This window comes from Lolium perenne, chromosome 4 (assembly GCF_019359855.2).
Source record: "Lolium perenne isolate Kyuss_39 chromosome 4, Kyuss_2.0, whole genome shotgun sequence".
Lineage (NCBI taxonomy): Eukaryota > Viridiplantae > Streptophyta > Magnoliopsida > Poales > Poaceae > Lolium > Lolium perenne.
Genome location: NC_067247.2, coordinates 160,540,210 through 160,553,732, shown reverse-complemented (window position 1 = coordinate 160,553,732; position 13,523 = coordinate 160,540,210). Strand labels below are relative to the sequence as shown.

General features: G+C 50.4%; 1 protein-coding gene across 2 annotated transcripts; it reads right to left on the bottom strand.

Moving 5' to 3' along the window:
* Positions 1 to 909: 909 nt before the first annotated feature.
* Positions 910 to 2,527, bottom strand: LOC127294328 (BTB/POZ domain-containing protein At3g56230). 2 transcript variants are annotated; one of them, XM_051324128.2, is made up of 4 exons: positions 2,206 to 2,413; positions 1,974 to 2,025; positions 1,614 to 1,790; positions 910 to 1,509 (listed from the first exon to the last, which is right to left on the bottom strand). In XM_051324128.2, the coding sequence occupies exons 1-4, from the start codon at positions 2,265 to 2,267 to the stop codon at positions 997 to 999; spliced, it is 804 nt and encodes a 267-aa protein (XP_051180088.1). In that variant the 5' UTR covers positions 2,268 to 2,413; the 3' UTR covers positions 910 to 996. The 2 variants fall into 2 exon arrangements, with proteins under 2 accessions (XP_051180088.1, XP_051180087.1); XM_051324127.2 differs by lacking the exon at positions 1,974 to 2,025 and having other exon boundaries at positions 2,206 to 2,527.
* Positions 2,528 to 13,523: the final 10,996 nt, after the last annotated feature.

Below are 13,523 nucleotides of genomic sequence, written 5' to 3'. Positions count from 1 at the left end.
GCCCCGGTGTCGGTGCTTCGATTTCATGGTGCGCCACCGCCGACTTCTGAGCACGAGTGAGGAGCGGCAGCGTGGTGGCCGGGATGGGGAGGGTGCAAGGGAGCATGCTCTTGCTACCCCTTCTTCCCTCGTTGGTCAAAGGCGGACGGGATAGGGAGGGCCGGAGGAGGCAAGGTACGGGGACAGACAGGAAGAGGGGCAGGAGGCCAGGAGCAGGGAGATGACCCCCGTCGCGGACGGCCACGTATGCTCGTGCAGTGCCCCAGTGAACTCCCCCTTCCACGTCGCCTTGCCACGCAGGTTCGCCGCCCCTTCTCCCCCACGGCAGGGGAGAGGGGCCACCGCGGCCTGCCATCATCCTCTCCCACAAGCGAGAAGACACCACGTCGTGGCTCATCCTTCGGGACCGGCGATTGGGACGATGGCATTCGTGCATTGGCATGGCTAGGCCGCGAGCTGGGGGAGCTACCTGCGAGCATGCTAGCGGTAGCGTCCGAGCTGCTAACCACATGAAAGAAGGACATGAGGCCCACCAAATTAGAATTTATAATGTATGAAGAGCTTTTTTGCAAAGTGTGCATGCCACGTTAGCCAGGGCAGCAGGACTCGTATGTCAGTTTGGCCATTAAACTAATGTTAGACACAAATCAGTGTTTTTTTTTCTTGTTACGTGTCAATCTTGAAGTTTGTCAACCATGGAGTGATGATTTTTTTAAATCGTAACATAAAATGGTTGCTTTATTAAACCATGGCCACAATTGTGGTGTTTTTTTTTTGTAATTTTATCAACCGCGGTTATCCTACTTCGTTTATCATTTGTTGTCAACTTGTCATCGAGTAGCATCTCGGATATGGGAACATAAAATTGTGGCTTGTTCTAGCAGGCAACTCGACAATAGGAACACGAGATGAACCTGAATAAATCTTGCATTGATGGCATTTCAGACACACGTGTATACATCTTCAGACATAAGCAGAAAACAGCTGCATCCTATCCTACCTATATACATCTTCAGACTTTTCAGTACACACCCTCTTGGCGCCGGCGGCCTTGGCGAGCAGCGCCCTGGTGATCTCGACGCACAGGCCGGCGTTCCTGACGGCGAAGTCGTGGTACTCGTCGGAGAACACCACCTGCTCCGCGTGCTCCACCACCGCTCCCATGGCGCGCTCCTTCAGCGCGGCGCAGGAGCTGACCCGGTCGGCCACCTCCAGCGTCCGCAGCGCGTTCTCGGGATCCACCGCCGCCGCCAGCCGCGCCTCGCACGCCCGCCCCAGGAACGGCACGTCGTACTTGTCCGCCGCCACCAGGAGCGCGTGCAGCCGTCGCTCCGACGCCTCCGTCGCCGTGGCCGCCGACGCGGCGTCGAGCGTGCCCGTGTAGAGGAATGCCAGGAGGAGGGAGAGCTCGTCGTGCGCGAGCTCCGGGAGGGAGACGCAGTCGCTGGCGGGGGCCGCCTTGCACTCGTCGGAGCATAGCATGTGCCGGAACACCTCCGACCTCGCCGCCTGCACGCACGCACCCGACGCACGGCCGGCCGGGGTTAGTTCTTCCATCACCAGGCGAGAAAGTCCGGGGAGGGCACGTTAATGAGGTGGAAATGGCGGCTCACCAGGATAGCCTTGTGCGCTGGGATCGGAGGTCCATTTCCAGGTTTGACGACGATGTCGGTGTGAGCTCCCTCCATCCAGGCCGACCCGAAGCCCTGCTCGAGGAACCCTGCCCGCTGGTTCGCCTCCTCCTCCCTGTCTCTCATCTCCTTTACTTGCTCCCATACTTCTGCCATGCCCTGAAACAACGGAACACACATCAAGAAAAGCAATTTGAATTCAAGTTTTACAACTTGTAAAAATAATAATTCAAAAACACCAGTGTGCATGCTTCAATCATCAGAGTCGTGTCTGTCATTATCACGGACCAAACTTTTTTTTTGTTCAGACATGCAATTCTTTGATGGAGACATGCAGCGCACCGGTCGGTAAAATTGCAGTGACGGCTGACCAGAACTCAATGAGATGGAATTCCTGCTTTCCGAAGAAGCCACATCAGCTTGTATCTCGCTTTACATGCAGAGTTTCAACTTAATTTTCCAACTTAATTCACTTGACATATATTCAAGAAAAACCTAATGTATATTACATTTGAGATGCAACATTGGAGTCCATATATAAGGTTTAATGAAGTTAAAGGCTTAGAGCTCTTGCCTTGGTGGAGCTATTGGTGTGCTTGAACAACCCCCGGTAGCCGTTGCTGCCGCCACCGCCATCACCAGCGGCGCGCTCGTCGTCGTTGAGGAAGGCGATGATGGACTTGGCACCTTCGTAGCAAGGGGAGCAGATGGTGTTCCTCGGAGGCCTGTAGATGGCGGCCATGGGGCCGCAGATGCAGCAGTCCATGCTTTGTCCTCTGCTCCCTTCTCCCTTCCGATTGGTAATGGTGGTGGGGCAGCAGCAGCAGCAAGGTCGCCATTGCCGTGCGCTGCGTGAGGATATAAAGATGTCTGGGAGCAGGAAGGGAGGAGGATGGTGTGTTGCTATATTTCTTTTCCAGGACTAGTATTTGTGGTGGTTGCTAGCCGACTAAAGCAACCACAAGCAGTGCAATCTGATTAAAAATATCCTCCTTTCTTCAGGCTTAATTTTCATAACGAAGGTATGTAAAATGCCTCCAAAAAACAAAGATGTGCGAAAGAAATGATCAATGTAGTTGGTGCATGGACATTGTCCAGACTGACCTGCTCCCTTTTTTCAGATGGAGTTGTTTTTGTTAACACAGCAATATGTACCTGCACATTACAATTGGTAGGAACAGGATAACCAATCATGAGCAATATTATTGCAGTTGGTTCTCAAGATTTCAAGTGCCTACCAGAAAGAAAGAATGTCTTGTCTGTAAAGAAACCGTGCAGATATTGGCTGTTGGAATTTTTTTTGTTATATGGGGGCTTAGGTACAATTGTCTGTAGGAGAAGTTAGCCAAGGCCAACTACTGTGTACCAAACACAGCTGGCCTGTATATTAAGTGCATTTAATTTTTTTAATCGAGTGCCTAATTTATTCGGGTGTATTTAAATCTTGTCAGAAAATAGCAGTCGTGATGAAATGATTTACTGATGCGAAAATGCTATATTTTCTCATTCTTCAGTTTTGGTACCAGCTGCTGCTCCTTTCTGAAGAAGGGCAAAACAAACATACTCGTAATTCTGCAGTATTGTTTTGAGCTAGACAGGAGACGTGTGTTGTAAGAAGAACCAAACCTCATTTAACAATAAATGTTCGCTTGCTTTTCCTCTCTGTCTCCCAAATATAAGTAAGAACACAATAATCAGAATTCAGATTACGATGGTTCCATAATGCATGAAGGAATCCTGGACCAGAAGGTTGAGAGGGACTTTTCAACCTCAGAAGAAGAGACTTTTGGGGAACTTGAAAGATGTTGGAAGCTTGGAGGTTGGCACGGCTAGGCAATGCAGCGTTAACAGGTTAACCACTACCATCCCACTCCCCCAACCCTATTTGTGCTAGCGTATAAGAACTATATAAGAGGATTAGAGGAATATGATCAAGACTGTGTGGTGTGTAATAATTGTGAGAATGTTTGTTGTATATTAATTGGAGTAGAAATTTAGCAATCGGATCAATATACACAAGTACTATATGTGTTTTGAAATAGTGTATAGTCATATATGCTTCGTAAGGCCTCCATTGGAGACACAACTGTTGCTTTACTCCGGTGCTTGATCACATGTCTAAGGGTGATCCTCAAGGACGTAATGTACGATGTTGGTGTTAATTAAGTTCAAGACAATGCCTTTCACGTACACCTGGGCAAAACTCGGGCTGGGCCGAATTTTGGGACAAGCCCGAAAAAGCCCGAAACTAAAATGTCAAACCTGAACCTGGCCTGCCCGACTGTTGGACCTATAAATTGAGCCCGAACCCAACCCAATCTGGCAAAAGTCTGGCCCGGTCCGAACCTTACCTAAATCGTAAAAAATGCAAGCCCGAGCCCAGCCTGGCCCGACGGTTGGGCTCAAAAATCAAACCCGGGCCCGGCCCAGGCTGACAGTCAGGTTCAAAAATCAGGCCCGAGCCCAGCCCGGCCAAGAATTTTCGGGCCAGGTCAGGCCGGGCAGGGCTTCCCATGCGGCCCAGCTGTAGTTTCACGGGACCGACCAAGTCCAACTTCTATGGCATCGACAAGGAAAGTTTAGAATGTGTTATTGATCTTCGGAGGTGACTAGTGTTGGTTGAGACGTGACATTGTTGCTCAATTTAGGATAGCCTCTTTGTTTTCAAACTAGCCGGTATGGGCGTTTAGTGAAGTCGTTTTGTACTTGTAATTCTATTTTCTATAAAAACATGGTACGCCCTTACTCTTAAAAAGAATATATGCTTTCTCAGGATTTTTTTTTTTAGAACACAGTACAATGCAGACGCTTACAAACACGCACGTACAAACACCCCTATGAACGCACGCACGCACACCCCTATGAGCACCTCCGAGGGACTGAGCCGGCATATCTTGAGGTTGACGAAATCACCACTAGCGCCTCGCTGTTGAACTTTCTCAGGATTTTGACGACATACTAATCATGATTCATGAAGCCAGTCTGAGAAATTGCCACACACTTAAGTTCGCCTAGCTAGCTTGTAAAACGGGTCTACGGAGAATGAAAAAGTATCGCTCTTTTCATTGATTGTAGCTTAACAAGCATGTAACGTGTGCACATTGATGATAAAGCGCACCTACGTTCACTTTGTTGATTCATTAGTTAAGCCGTGAGTCTCCATCGTCGATCGTCTTCAAAAGGACAACGTGCTTAAGAGTACGCACGTACCTACGGGCTACGTTCACCTAGCCCATCGTGCAATCACGATCGTTGAGGACTAAATGCGGTATGAAATCGGACAGCCATTATGCATGCTATACTACCATTGTGCGATGAACGGTGGTGACTGACGCCCAGGGTTATTCCGGCCGGCGTCTGCAGCTCCGAGGTGGTGGTGGCCTCGGAGGGGAGGCATGGTGGTGGTGGTGGTGGCCGCCGTGGCTGCGACCTGCGAGGCAGCATGGTGGCTGGTCCGGGAAGCTCGCGCATCTGCCGCGCTGACTCTTTGATGTAGCCCCGGTCACCGACGTCGCTACACCAAGACCATCAAGTGCAACCCCGCCTATCGTCGACGCTACACCATGGCCAAAGAGTCCCCCAAGTGGACCTTCAACCCTCACCCACGCTACACGCGACAAGGTGAACTCCTTCCTCTCGATACTCGACCTCGTAGATACCTTGAATGGAATGCTACCTCATGTCGACATGTTATATGTCATTAGGTACAAGAGTCATCGAGGACCGGAGAGGAGGAACACCCATGGTGCACGTAAGCGAGGGAAGGGAAGAGGAGCCATTCATCATGGTGCAAGGAAGAGAGAAGAAGAAGAGAAGAAGAAGAAGAAGAAGAAGAAGGAAAGAGGAGAAGAAGGCTGGCCGGCCCAGAACCCGGTTGGACCGGCCCCATGACCGGACTGTCCGGTTGCCGCCCGGTCGACCGGCCCCAGGACCGGACCACCCGGTCCCAGGCCCGGTCTGACCGGCCCCAAACCGGATCCGACGGGAATGACTCCCCAAGCTGCCTAAGTTATCCACTTGCGTACCTTTTCGGCCCAAGCTGGCTTGTACCTCTATATAAGCACCTAGGACCCCTCCTTTACCCCTTAGACAAGATGATAGCTTAAACATGAAGATGAGCTTTGTCTCCCTAGGGTTTCATCCCCTTTGTATCAAGGCAACCTATGTTGGATGATTGGATTTGGTGTGTGAGATTCTAGTGTTACCCACTCTCTCTCCCACTCCTAGATTCATCTCCCTCACCAATCTCTCCGCTCGGAATTCTACCGCGTGTCTCTTCCGGGTTGATTCTATTGGCGTGGTCCATCGAGCCACGGGGTAAGTATCGATTGTATCGGGTTGGTGTGCGTGCGTGAGTTCATCGTGTTCTTCGTGTTCTTCGCGCTCTCCCTCTCTCCCTCCTTTGGATTTTGGGTCAACCGCAAGATCGGGCCACACACGGGGTCTTAGACCTCATCATATGGTATCAGAGCCTTTGGTTTCCGCGGATTTGACCCCCCACCCATCCAATTTCGTCTCTAAATTTTTTCCCCAAAAATCCCCAAAAATAGCCCTAATTTGCCTCTTGACCGATCTGCGATTTGGTTGCGTTTTGAGTGGTTTTGGTCCATGGATTTGGTGTTGGAGTGCTTGATCTACTATCTCCCCAACTTTTAGCCCCCAATTCCATTATTTCCCTTCGTTTTGGTCGATTTGGCTTGATTTCGCTCAAGAACAGGAGAGAGAAAAACTGTGCCCCGCGAAATCCGGTCGACCGGGCGCCAACCGGCGTTGACCGGACAGCTCGGCACTGTGGCCGGTCAACCGGGCGCCAGACCGGCGCCAACCGGGCGCAAACCGGGCGCCAACCGGGCGCCAACCGGGCCAGAACCCGGTCAACCGGGCTGTAGACCGGACAGGCCGGTCCAGGGCCTGGTCAACCGGGCGCCAACCGGGCGCCACCTCCACCACCACCTCCGCCAACCACCGGGAAACATCACCGCGGCTCCATAACCTCCGCCGCAACCGCAAGGGCATCGACACCACCACCACCGGCATACCACCGCCACCACCGCCAAGCTACTTTGACCGTTTTCTTCCGCTAACTTGTGTTTGCTTGTTCCGGTTTGAGTGCCTTGTTTGTGAAACTAACCCGCAGCTCCGAAGCAAGCGACGACATCCTCGGCACCCCGGACTTGCAACCGTACTCTTGACACCACCACCTTCATCACAAGTTGTGTGTTCACCACCACCATCATCGCAGGTATAACTTGCAGGTCACCTTGTAACCCCTCTTCCTTTTGCGATCTATCCCATCGAGCATTGCTTGTCTAGTGTTGCGAGACATTGCACGTGGCCCCGCATTGTGAGGTGTGTGTGTCGCGTTGAGTAAGGCACCCAAGCAAACACTCGTGTGGCAAGATAGCAAAAGCGAGGCTAACACCATCATAGTGTGTGAAAAAGCCACAAAAACACAAAAAGAGTGCAAGTAGCACCATACACCCATACATACAAAAGTGTGAAAGTGCCACCATAGATACAAAAGAGTGCAAGTGTCACCGTGTACAAAAGAGTGTCATAAGCTTTTAAGCAAAAGAGAGATAAGAGAAGAGAGGCCACGTGTGAATCTTGTTGTCTCTTCCTTTGCAACCGAAGCTTTGATCTCTTCTTGTGTTAGTGTGACACCGAGCACCCTTGCTTAAGGGCTTCTTACACTTTTCCGCTCATTCCTTGGTCGCACTAACCCCGTTCATCTCGTGTGTGCGTTCCACATCTTTTCCGTGTTTATAGTGATCATCGCTTTGACATTTGAATTTTTTGGATTTCACCCACTCTTGACAACATACTTGATTTCGGATTTCGTCTTTTGGCTTTCCACCACACTCACCTAACACCATATTTGCTAGCTTTTGCGTGTGCTTTTGTGTGAGTGCCCGATACAATTGTGTTTTGACCTCGGCTTGTTGGATCGCCCCGATCTTATCATACCACGGTAAGATTGCGAGGTAGTGTTCTTCCACTAACATACACCATATACATACCATCGTGCTAACATGGATAGCGAAGATGAGGATACGGAGGAGTACACGGAGCACTCCGAGGAGGACACCTCCTCAAGCACCGCGGATGTGGAGGAGCATGTGGAGCTCGACACCGACTATGGCTCCGCGAGCATCACCGACATGACCAACATCGAGGAGCTCTACATCGACAATGGCTCCTCAAGCATGGACGACATGGTGGATCACCACCTTGAGGACGACATCGACGAGCTCTACATCGACAATGGCTCGTCAAGCAGGGACGACATGGTGGAGCAAAGCCACGTCTACGACATCGACACCGTGACGGAGCCTCACCTCGACTCCACCATGAGCAACATCGATGCTCCTACATACCCCTACTTGGCCAATGGAGCTACATATGAGGATAGAGGACCTCCACGATGGCACCACCATATGGATCATCAAGAGCGTCCTCATCATGATCGTCATCGACACTCGTCTCCGAGCTCCACAAGGCGCCACCATGAGAGTGCTTATGCACAAGATCGTCGACTTGAAGTACACCATTTGGAGCATCACGAGCGTCCCCATCATGAGCGTCATCGACACTCTTCTCCAAGCTCCACAAGGCGCCACAAGCAACATGCCAAGTCGCATGAGCCATCATCTAGGCATGGCAAGGACCGTCATCGACATACGTCACCACATGAGCTTCGCCGCCACAAGCCACTTCATGATCGCCATCGACCAACATCTTCCACGAGTCTTCGACGACACCACTCAAGCCATGGTGATGATGCACGAAGACGAGAGCCTCGACATGAAGGCGACAAACACCATGATAGGGTGTCCACCACTACAAGGACGGCAAGTGCACATCGCACATACCTTCCTCATGAGGCGACTTCTACCTCTTGCGCCACCACCACAATGACCCCTACCTCATCACATGCCTATGGACTCCGGTGCTACAAGTGCAAGCAACAAGGCCACCCTCCACGGGAATGTCCCAATCTCCTATGTGAGGTGTGCAAGGCCAAGGGTCATGTGGCATGGCAATGCACAACGCCAAGCGCCAAGAAGCTCTACTTCGACGAGCTCAATGCACAAGTCTCCAAGATGCCTATCGCGCCCACACTTCAAGATGAAGATCGCCAAGGTGAACTCAAGGGTGACATTGAGCCGAGCCTAGCTCTCATCAACACTACGGCGCCACCGCTTGAGGATGACTTGGGAGGCGATGGAGTTGAGCATGGTGACCATGGGATTCTCCCTTCACCTACGGAGGCGCATGGAGTTGAGATGGTTGAGCATGGGAATTTCCCTTCAACCAAGGAGGCGCATGGAGATGAGAAAGTCGAGCCTACTCCCCTATGCTTCATTGATGAGTTGGTACCAATCCCATGTGAGCATGAGAGCCACTTAGCCCACTTGAGTGAGAGTGATAGTGAGTTGAGTGACTTCCACCCCATATGTGAGTTTGAGTGCTTCCGTTTGGAGGACATGAGTGATACACAAAGTGAGTTGAGAGAGGTAGATGATAGGTCCATGGAGGACATCGCATTTTCTAACACATTAACCTCTCCCTCGTTTGTATCTTCTTATGTTGCACTAGGTTCCACGGAGGACGAGTTCCCGCTCATGGAGATGATGTACATGGTGCATGAAGATGATGATATCTCACCATGCTTGCTCCAAGATGGACATGTCGACCACATGGATCCTCCTACTTCCACAACACCTACTTCACATGAGTCGGCCTACAAAGGTAACAACATAGGTGTTGATGATGCCATGATCCCACTAGTGGACATGATGACTTATGAGTGCATGCATGATCTTGATGATACATTTGCTACATCACATGCTACTTTCATTTTCCCATGCGATACTTTGCTTGATAACATTGTTGATCATGTGGAAGTGAATGCTTGTGATACCATGACCATGCCATGCTATGAGAGCTTCGATTTTTCCACCATTGCTTGCAATATGTCGACCACTTGCTCTTTACCATGTATTGCTTGCAATGATAATGACAAGGATGACATTAGCTTCCGCATGCTTTGCCCCAAATGTTTACACTCTTCCATGATCCTTGCATCCAAGATTGCGAACAATTGCTCTTTCTTATGCTTGGTATGCAAGAATGCTTATTTCATTGTCCACGAGATGGCCCCCATAGCCTTCTCACTTTTTGATGATCATGAGTTACCACATGCCATGAATGCACCTTCTTGCCATTTGCACTATCGCCATGCATTTCATAATATCTTGATTGACACTAATGGTGATGTGCACAAGACATGGAACATCATGATGGATGATGTGTTCCTCTACCATGCACACACGCTTTTTGTTTTCTCTTTTGTGTGTATAGGTACCCGAATGACAACTTCCACCGCTATGGAGCATGAGCTCATGAAACGCGCAATTGAGAGCTACCCCAACAAGGACCCAACCCGCGGGAATCACACCAAAGGGTATGTTCACACAAGCCTTCGCCCTCATGTGTTTCCGACTTGCCTTGTCGAGTTTCCGGTTTGGTCCAACTCCTCGTCACCTCTTTTGCTTCTTATGCAACATATCTTGACACATCTTGTTGGCACAATGGTTGTTGTATGTCTTGATGTTATCATCATACACTCCAAGAATCTCAAGGACCATGTCATACATGTGAGAGACACCTTATGCATCTTGTGCCACATGTCACACAAAAAGTTGCTCTTCTTTGGATTTCTCATTTCATCTTTGGCAATTGCAATGGATTCTTTCACACTTGAGGACACTCATACTCGGCTCAAGCCAACCATACTCTCCGAAGTTCGAAGTCTCCATCGCTTGGCCATTGCACATAACAATTTTGCCCCAAATTTTGCCGCCGACACTTGCCTTTTGTTTGTTCCACTTGTTTGGGACAATGCTACACCACACATTTTTGACACCATACAACTCTTACATGCACAAATTTTTGCCCTTCCACATGTTGGATACACCCACACTCTTTTGGTTCCCATTTTTGCCAAATGCCTCTTGGAGCTTTCCCTTCGCAAGTGGTTTTTCTCCAAGTTCTTCTTCGACCGCGACTACCCAACTCTACATGGGACATCCGTCATGGACTACCTCTTCGATGAGGAGAAACAAGAGTCGAGGACGACTCTTCCCCAAGGGGGGGGAGATGATGTAGCCCCGGTCACCGACGTCGCTACACCAAGACCATCAAGTGCAACCCCGCCTATCGTCGACGCTACACCATGGCCAAAGAGTCCCCCAAGTGGACCTTCAACCCTCACCCACGCTACACGCGACAAGGTGAACTCCTTCCTCTCGATACTCGACCTCGTAGATACCTTGAATGGAATGCTACCTCATGTCGACATGTTATATGTCATTAGGTACAAGAGTCATCGAGGACCGGAGAGGAGGAACACCCATGGTGCACGTAAGCGAGGGAAGGGAAGAGGAGCCATTCATCATGGTGCAAGGAAGAGAGAAGAAGAAGAGAAGAAGAAGAAGAAGAAGAAGAAGGAAAGAGGAGAAGAAGGCTGGCCGGCCCAGAACCCGGTTGGACCGGCCCCATGACCGGACTGTCCGGTTGCCGCCCGGTCGACCGGCCCCAGGACCGGACCACCCGGTCCCAGGCCCGGTCTGACCGGCCCCAAACCGGATCCGACGGGAATGACTCCCCAAGCTGCCTAAGTTATCCACTTGCGTACCTTTTCGGCCCAAGCTGGCTTGTACCTCTATATAAGCACCTAGGACCCCTCCTTTACCCCTTAGACAAGATGATAGCTTAAACATGAAGATGAGCTTTGTCTCCCTAGGGTTTCATCCCCTTTGTATCAAGGCAACCTATGTTGGATGATTGGATTTGGTGTGTGAGATTCTAGTGTTACCCACTCTCTCTCCCACTCCTAGATTCATCTCCCTCACCAATCTCTCCGCTCGGAATTCTACCGCGTGTCTCTTCCGGGTTGATTCTATTGGCGTGGTCCATCGAGCCACGGGGTAAGTATCGATTGTATCGGGTTGGTGTGCGTGCGTGAGTTCATCGTGTTCTTCGTGTTCTTCGCGCTCTCCCTCTCTCCCTCCTTTGGATTTTGGGTCAACCGCAAGATCGGGCCACACACGGGGTCTTAGACCTCATCACTCTTCATTTTGGATCCCCGTGTCGGCGTTCGTCGAAGCCCCCTCTCTGTGGCGGTTGGCGCTGGCGGCGCCCGCGGTGCTCTGCCTCGGCGAGTTCGGCCGACAGCTGTGTTGCGGCTCAGCTCTTCACCTCTGCGTGGTGCGGGTGGTACTGGTGGAGCGCGCTTAGCTCCTCGGTCTGGTTTTGGGGTCGGCGGTGGCTCCTGTGAGGCGGTGGCGCTGTTGCCGCATAGGAGGTGTGTGTCCGTGGGGTGCGGGCTGGCGGCGCTTCGGTCTCTGTCTTGCTGTCCGGCCGCGTGGGGAAGTGGATGGTCGATTGCTCCGGGCGAAAGCCTTACCACGCGGCGTCCGCGGATGTCGTCGTCCTCCTTGGGGGGCGGTTGTGGAGCTCTCCGGCATTCGCTCACCTCAGGTTCACGGCTCCAGGTGAAAGCCTAGATCCTACTTTGCGGGATCGGACGATGATGTTGTTCCATCAACGTTTCCCCTCTTGAGGGCGTCGTCTTGAAGCCGGTGATCCTCTTCGCGTGCCCCGACGGGCTGGACACACACAACATCTGGGTTGGCAGGAGGTCAATCAGAGATGCGGACGTTTCCGGGTGGAGGCTTGTGAGGCAATGACATTGGTGGTCCTATTCGGCGCGGGTCTTGCGCATCTCCTCTCCAGGGCCCGTCTTCGGTGTCAGAGCTGCCGGCCTCTTCTCGAGGAGCCATCTGTTTGGCATAGGTGTTTTAGAGCTTGTTCTTATTCTCATGACAAGCTCTAGTTCATCGACAATGTATTTTGCATGAAATGCTTGTTACATTTTTATGTTGGAGTTTTTCCAGGTTTAGAGGTTTCACCACTAAATTAATGTAAAATCTACACCACTTATTCTTGAGATTTCCAGTCTTTGTGGGGTAGGTCTTGTCAACCTCTTTCCAAAAAAATTGGTTTCACCTAATCGGAGTTTCCTAACTCAAGGTGTTGCATTTTTCATGTTGGAGGTTTTACATATTTGTCTTTTATAGATAGTTTAAACTTTTTTTTATATCTTACCTTTTGGACTATGATGGTTCTCTTTATGGTTGGAACCCAATTTTCTCTGTTTCGAAGTGTGCCTTGATCTCTGTATGGTGGTCTGGAGTCTCCCATGTTAACTGACTGAAATAGTCATATATTTTTTCGGGGGGGGGGGGGGGGGGCTATAAAAGGCCTCCTTTTTTCCCCTTGGACTGGTTGCTTCTCGCCTACTCTCTCTCCTCCATTGTTGATCTTGCGAGCTTTCTCTAACCCTATATTTCTCCTATGCTTTTGATTCTCTTTGAGGGAAACTGAGAGGAGATCTAGATCTACATTTCCACTAATCAATATCCTCTTTAAGTGAGAGGAACATACTAGATCTTGCTCTTGAGTTCTTTGTGAATTTCATATTTGTTCTTCCTCTCTTATTCCCCCAATAGATTTTGTACCTTTGGTGGAATTTGGGAGTGGGAGATTTGAGCATCTTGGTGGTGTTCTTGCCATTGCATTTGGTGCATCGGTTTGAGCTCTCAACGGTGATTCGTGGAAGTTAAAGTGAGAAGATTTTTTACTCTTGGGTTCTTGGAACCCTAGATAGCTTGGTGGTGTTCTTGGGGCCTCCAATTAAGTTGTGGAGATTTGCGTAAGTTTTTAGTTTTCTGACTTAGTGGTGTTCTTTGGGTCTCCAATTAAGTTGTGAATATTCCTCAAGTGTGAGGCCTTTTGTGGAGGTTCTTAGGAGCCTCCAATTAAGTT